Source organism: Hesperophylax consimilis, chromosome 16, assembly GCF_061612785.1.
Source record: "Hesperophylax consimilis isolate HC1 chromosome 16, BYU_Hcon_1.0, whole genome shotgun sequence".
Taxonomy (NCBI): Eukaryota; Metazoa; Arthropoda; class Insecta; order Trichoptera; family Limnephilidae; genus Hesperophylax; species Hesperophylax consimilis.
Window position 1 is genome coordinate 13,068,390 of NC_142851.1, and position 7,864 is coordinate 13,076,253.

The 7,864-nt window shown below is 33.9% G+C and overlaps 1 protein-coding gene across 1 annotated transcript in view; it reads right to left on the reverse strand.

The window, feature by feature from the left end:
- LOC149416731 (carboxylic ester hydrolase) overlaps positions 1-7,397 on the reverse strand; it is a 72,500-nt gene extending 65,103 nt beyond the window's left edge. Inside the window, exon 1 of the mRNA XM_089641312.1 lies at positions 7,236-7,397. Coding sequence (XP_089497438.1) covers positions 7,236-7,397 — 162 coding nt within the window. The remainder of the gene's footprint in view (positions 1-7,235) is intronic.
- Between the last annotated feature and the right edge of the window lie 467 nt (positions 7,398-7,864).

Genomic DNA, 7,864 nt, shown 5'->3' on the forward strand with positions numbered 1-7,864 from the left:
GCGCCGAAGAAAGACCGCATGCCGTCCCATTTTGCTGCCCTGTAGTGCCATACCTTCCTCTTTACATGTTTGTCGGGTTGACGGTTCATGGAGGATGGGACAGAGGTGGTAATCAGGCGGTGGTCAGAGGATCCTAAGGGCGCTGTCACCTCCGCTCTGTACCCGAGTGGCTCACTAGTGAGAAACAAATCGAGTAGGTTGGCTCGATGTGATGGGATGTCTGGTATTCTGGTCGGAGATTCTACGAGTTGGCTTAGTCCATGGATAAGGGCAAAGGATTCCGCAGATCTACCGGCAGAGTTTGTTGGGCCCGAGAACTTCAGCCATTGTTCATTATGAACATTGAAGTCCCCCAGGATTACAAACTCGGCCGATGGGTAACGGGGCAAGAGAATATCTACAGTGTCACTCAAGTATTTAAACAACTCAACAGTGTCTGATTCGGCAAGGTTTGGTGAGCGATATAGGCACGCATAAATTCTCATCATACCGGTGAGATCCACACGTACCTATAACACTTCGTGTTTTGCGCTCTCGACATTTGCGAGACGAGCGCAGCTGATGTCAGCACGGCTGTAAAGGCAGACACCTCCTTTGGGCCTGAAAAGGCTTTCCAGATGATATCCTGGGCAGTTCAGATAGGAGGTATCTGGGGGCTCGGCAATCTGTGTTTCCGTAAGGAAGAGGAGATGGGGATTTTGTGAGAGAAGGTGGTGGTGGATGGGAGTTAGGTTGGTGTGCAGACCGCGAATGTTAGCGAAATTCACCTTCATCCTCGGTCCACACTGAGGACTCCTACTGTTCGCTGTCGCTGAGTTTATATTAATTTGTTGTGAGTTCATAGTTTTTAAGTTTGTTTTATTTGTTTGTGGGATTTAGGATGGGTTGGGAAGGATTAGGTTAAAAAGGTTGGGTGGGGAGTTGGAGAGTGGAGCAACTGGATACACCAAATGTAAGGTATGTTCTTCTGACTGCGGTTCTAGGCAATGGGCAGGAGAGTCCGGCTGTGGAGGTCGCCCAGTGCGCCCCAAACACTAGATGCTGGGTCCTCACCGGTCACGAACCGGCACAACATCAGCGGCAGGGTTTTTTCGCTGGCTGATGGGGCAGCCCACCCTTGGTCGTGAGCCCAAGGGTCGGGCCCCTGTACTATCCAGCGGCCCGGACAGCGATAACCGGTTTACTGGATCTCCCTCAACCGGCCTCTCCCAGCCCGGCCCGCCCCGCAGTGAGTAGGCCGACCATTCATCAGTGTGATCCAGAACGCACAACCCTCCATGAACCCGGGCACCCCTGCTAAGTCACCAAACGTAGCAAACCACTTCAGGTGACCTGTGGCAGAGGTGTTGGTAACCCAGAGTATGGTTCTCGGGGCGGCGGTACCCATTGACCACCTCCCAAATTAAAATTAAATATACGTATCGAAAGATAATTTTGAATATGGTAGTCCCAGATAGAGATCGTATACATGTCATTAATGACTGTCCTCAAATGCTTTGATAAACATCTTCTTTCTCGCACTTCTTATATGAAAACGAAAAAAACAGTAGATATCTATCTGAATGACGAATGTCTTCGATAATATTTTCAATGAAATTTCGTGAACTTCTTTTTTTTTAATTTTAGAACTTTTATGGTATTGCCAGTTGTAAAAATAATCAAAAAAGTTAAATGTTTTAATTTATAAAACGAATAGGATGAGATATAAATTTAACATTAATCTCACACATTCTTTAATAATAAATAATAATATGATAATAATGGTAATATTCACCAAAAATGTTTTGTTTTATTTAATTGTAAAAACGTTTTTTAACGAATTATTTGTTTATCATTTGCAAAAATTAACTAATTCAATTTAATTTTATTTTTATTTGTTTCGTTGCAAATTTATGTTATTATGTATTTATTATTATTTCTTCATGAAATATTTTCGGCTGAACGAGTAAATACGTACACATATATAAATAAAATTCTTGTATTAATTCCGCTTTAATTTTTTATTTCGATTTCACATATTTATTAATGTAAATAAAATCTAATGCACCTTAATCATGGATGTAGTCATTTTTTAATACAATGTCTTCAATACAATATATCCTACTATAAAGGTACTGTTAATTAAAAGAAGGTCTCTGTGTTGTGGTGAAGGACTTAGCCAGCCGAGGAATTGAACACACTACGCCTGGGTGGGACCCAAACGCGATGTCAACTCGGCCACCAACCGGTCTGAAAATACTGAATAATGATTATCTGTGGATGTTTTCCGGATGATTAACTTTTTTTACTTTTAATTACTTTTGCGCTTCTAGACTCCGTTTGAAGTCGAGCATTTCAAAACTTTGTTTTTTAATCTAAATACCTATTACATGTGTAGCGATATAAGCATTCGAAATAATGCACATTTTTGAAATGTGGCTTTTCCTGGAACGTTGTTTGAAGGCATCAATAATCACAGAATGTAAATAAATTAGCCGAATGTGAATCAAATCGACGACACCCAAATATAACATTACAGAGTTCAAGGTATAACTAATTGACCCAATTATAAAGAAGAAAATGAATCGATAAATTATGCTGTAAAATAAATAACAAAGAATAACAGCCAAAATAATTCATTGAAATTATGGTGATTTTTTTAATCTAACTTGCTTAACATTGACAATTATTATTATTTCTAACTCAACCCTATTCATACATTATTCATACAAATATTAGCAATGGATTGCAGGATTGTTTATTTGGAGGAAAAATGTGGAAACTATTAATAAAATAACAACGGACTGCAATTGAGTTTGAATAGGTTCTGTCTGATAAGGAATGAACTTTCTAAAATTGCTAAAGATGTTTTGTTCTCTCTCTGTGTAAATCATTTATGAGATGACAGCAGAGTACAGAGGTCTACTGAATTACTGATGTTATAGTGTAATATGGGCTTTGGCTGTTTGACTAGTGCTATTCTATTTCTACATAGACTATTTATTCAGTAATTTGTAATTACATTTACTAGCCAGTGTAAGTAATTTTATAGTCTAATTCTTCTACGATGTGACATCAGAATACCACTATGGCAATATTTATGTATATTTTTTTCTTTAACACGTGAAGAAAACTTTATGATATGTAATTATATTTCCACATTAAGCTGGTGATGAAAAATTGATGAAACCTGCCTTTACAAATTCAGAATTGTGAATTTGTAGTATTATAATGAGTTACAGGTCGCGCAATTACAGTTGACTCGAATACGGGATTGTGTCAGTTGTCAATTGTCAATTGATTGTGTGTATTGATGCAAAAGGGTACACTTTTGACTTTCTAAACGTCACTGAGAAACACCCCCTTAAAAGTTGCTTCCGATTAATAAATGTTATTAGTGTAAAACGGACAACGAGTCTCTATACGATTATCGAATTTGTTTTTATATTAAAAAAAGTCGACTAATAAGATGCTGTATTCAAGCAAAGCATCTGTGTGAGTAATGTGTTCGAAGCAACTATGTTTGCAATACCTCGATTATTAGTCTCGATCGATGCGAAATGAAGCAGAACGATACATGTAGTTTGTTTAGTTTTTACCAGTTATGAATAACATTTTTATGTATTTAATATCAAGGGTACATACCAAAAACAGTAATAACACGTTACTAATAAATTTAATTATTAAAAATAAGTTGATTGAAGAGATATTATAGCGCCCTTGAGGTGATTTTTCACAAAAACGGCGCTCTACAAATTATCCAATTATTATTATTATTATAGCTTTCTTGTACCTATCTTCAAATGCAGTTAAATTAATCCGCCACTTCCGCGTATCTATTACCAATTACATGTAATCTGGGTATAAACTAGTGTTTGAGATGCTCAGTCCTAGAATTGTTCCATTTAAACAGGATTTTAGAAAGACGTATATGGAATTCAATGAGATTAAGTAAATCAGGGCTGTCTATACTACCAATTACAATTTTGAACATAAATATTAACTAGGATATAATTCTTTGAACTGCGAATTTTAATAAATTTTAATTCTTCTTACTTAAATATATCATATCACTAGTAAAATAAATATGTTAACTCAAAATATTCAAATTCGGTTTTCTCGATTGATTTAACCTTCAATTTTAATTTTGATTGATGTACCTGTAAAAAATTACATTACATCACATTACTTCAAAATATTCAAGTTCAGTTTTCTCGATTGATTTAATTTTTCTAAAGTTCCTCGACCTCTGCGCCCAGAGCCTGGATGTATGACCTCTCGAGCACACATCTTGTTATACTATGCCATTATGAAATTGCCTTAAAATGTATACTTACTCGAAAAAATGGCGGAAAACGAGGTTGAAATCTTTCACTGCTTTTCAATAGCGCGATACAAAAATAAATAATCGTAGTTTGTACCAGTGGAGTGCCTTGTATATTATATTGCAACTTCTAGTTCGCAACGCAACTTGACACCATTTGTATTTGAAGGCATATCAATATTTCCTCATGCAATTTTTAAAAAGTAAACAAAGGTTTTTGTACTTATGTTATAAGTATAAGTTTAAAACAAAAATTCTTAACGATATGAAAGTTTTAAAAAATAAGTAAGTAATGTTTATTTATTATAGTGATATTTATTTATATATTTATTCATTTTCGGGAAAACGACAGTTTACATTTAATCAGTTTGTACATAAGTATTGTATGGCTAAAATAAAACCAATTATGGATTTCCTCCTTGTGACTTTACCTCTACTGAGACAGCATATTATGGAATAAGTAAATTAAATTTGTGTGAAAGGAATATGAATTAAAAAAGTTATACAAAACAAAAAAATTTATAAAAGTAAAAATTTAAGCATGTATAGCCAATACATTTTTAGCCATGGACATAGGCTGTAGATATAAATCGAATCATAATAGAGACATAAACATTATTCACAAACCATCAGAGAAATATTCTTTTATGGAACTCTTGTATTTGGTAAGTTCGCAACTGAAAATATCAACCTTGGATAATACGCTATTGTAATTATTGCATAGTCTGTTCAGGCAAGAATTCTGATTAGAGTTCGTTTTGCTTTGTTCAACCTTGAACAGGACACAAGAGCGTGTTGAACGCGCAGGTACATTGAATGGATATGTTTTTTTTAACGTGAATACCGCACAAGAGTCCCAACTGCCCTCAACCGTCTGTATAAAGTGAGACTTTATCATCCCCCATTGAAGCTAGTGGGTAGGGGAAGTGGATAGGGTAAAGGACGTAGTGTAATATTCATTCTGGTCACAAATCACGGCCAAATCCATTTCAAGCGAAGTTTGAATTCAGATTTGTGGTATTACTACACCAGGGCGATACTGAGAGTATCTTCCACACTAGAACGTACCGCAAATATGCTATATATTATTTTTAATTAATAAATTGTTGAATAACACACATTAATCAAATAAAATTTACTCCGGCATTTGAACCTGCGACCTCCGTATTGCTAGTCGAGAGCCTTACACCTCGACCACCGAGGCCAATAAAAAATAAAATAATATTTTAGATACTAAATTTAGGTTATCGGTGATGTAAATTATTCCTCAGTATTCTTCCGTTATGCGTAAAATTATTAAATTTCAGTAAACTTTTGATTTTCAAAATTAGAACTGAAATTTAATTAAATCACATCATTAACTTCAGACAAGAAGAAGCAAAAAATATTTTATTTTAATAATTAAACAAACTAATTTCGGCTGTCGGTGCATGGGTGATGTGAGATATTCTTCCATATTAGTGTAAATATAAAATAAAACAAATCAATATCTTGTGTGGTATTAAGATAAAAAGAAATAACAAATATAAATCTCTCTACGCCCCGTTAGAATTTCGCATTAATTGCAACAAACGGAACCACGTTTTTTCTCAAGGTTTATTCGTTTATAGAAAAGTTCAACTGTGAATGATAAAGGTATTTAAACCATTATTTTCATCAATGTTAATCCTCTCCCAATCTTCTCTCTTGAACACAATTATATAGTTTTGGCGTTACAAATATGATATATTTATGATACATGTGTGGTATATTTATGGTATATATTGTTGGTATATTTTAAATATATTTATGGTATATTAATTGTATATTTTTGGTATATCTATGGTATAATGATGGTATATTTGGAGTATATTTATGTTTGATTCATGATATATGAATGGTTTCGTGATGGTATATTTACAGTGGTAAATTTATGGTATATATAAGGTAATTTTTGGTATATGTTGTATATTTATGGCGTTATATTTATGATATATGGTAGATATAAGGTAATTTTTGGTATATGGTGTATATTTATGATATATGGTATATATACGGTAATTTTTGGTATATGGTGTATATTTATGGCGTTATATTTATGATATATGGTATATATATACGGTAACTTTTGGTAAATGGTGTATATTTATGATATATGATATATATACGGTAATTTTTGGTATATGGTGTATATTTATGATATATTGTATATATACGGTAATTTTTGTATATGGTGTATATTTATGGCGTTATATTTATGATGGTATATTTATGGAATACCTTAACAATAATCTCTTTTAACCTCTCCTAAATCTGTAACGATGATGGACATTGAGATACTATAACGCTATCCGAAACGTTGGCTAAAGAACAAGGAAGCGCAACACGTCATAATAACCCAAAAATGAATCACGATAATAATTATTGTTATCCATAATAATTATAAAGATTCTAAATATGTTTTTAATTGTGTGTTTAACATCTAAATTTATGCAAATTGGGTCTATAATCGCGTTGTGAGCCAAGAAAAAACATTACATCACTAATGTCATATTTATACCATTATGTAAAATGTCAACAAAATCACGTTTTGAAAATTAGAGATACCTACAAATAAACACGGAGAAAGTAATATATTATTTTTCGGACTATTTTTTTATTTAATATATTTAGGATATTAACACTTTATATAATAACTACAGAAATAGTCAGAAGTAATATGAATTACCTAAAATTCTTTTAGACAGTCACATTTTATATATATTTTCACAAATTAATATTAGATAAAACAGGAGAAATTTTACAAAAAAATAAATCATGCACTTACAACCGAAATTTCATGTTTTATAAAAAAACTATAGATAGGTACATATAGAATACATAATTTTTCATTTCAAGAAATATTAGATTTTACACAATTTTGTAAAAACTTTAATTCAAAATAAGGACTCACCGTAACTTGGTTAATCCCTGCACCTGCATTGGACACGACTTCCCCGATAGCCGAGGGCGGCACAGTAGCCGCACCAAGGACACACGCACATGCCACCAGCACTACCGTCACGCTAGACATCGCGAGGAACACTGCCGACTCGAGCCTGAATGGTCTCACCATCGTGAGGTTCTCACTTCACACTTCACACCACTTCAAACTTGTCTCTTCACTCTTATTTGACCTCTTCGTCGGCACACTCTGACTGCTTCACCTCACCGCTATTAAATTATAATTAAACAGCTTGCCGATTCATAGGTTCACAGTTCACTGGTAATGGAGTTTGGTTCTCCTCGGATTCTCACAACTCACCGCATTGGAAAATGGGTTTCTATGATAACACATGAAAATGACAATTCTATGACCTTTAAAATATGATATGAAGTCATTAAAAACTAACATATAAACCTAACCTACGTAACCCACTTAACCTTGTTGTTGTTTTATCACTTTTCGTGACATTATAACACATGAATTATCCGATCACCAGAAAATAGAAGCCTTTGCACTTGCCAGAATAAACACCAATAATCGCAATGAAGTGAAGTTTCTTTGGATAAATTGTAAAATTCCTTTTTTATTTTCAAAAG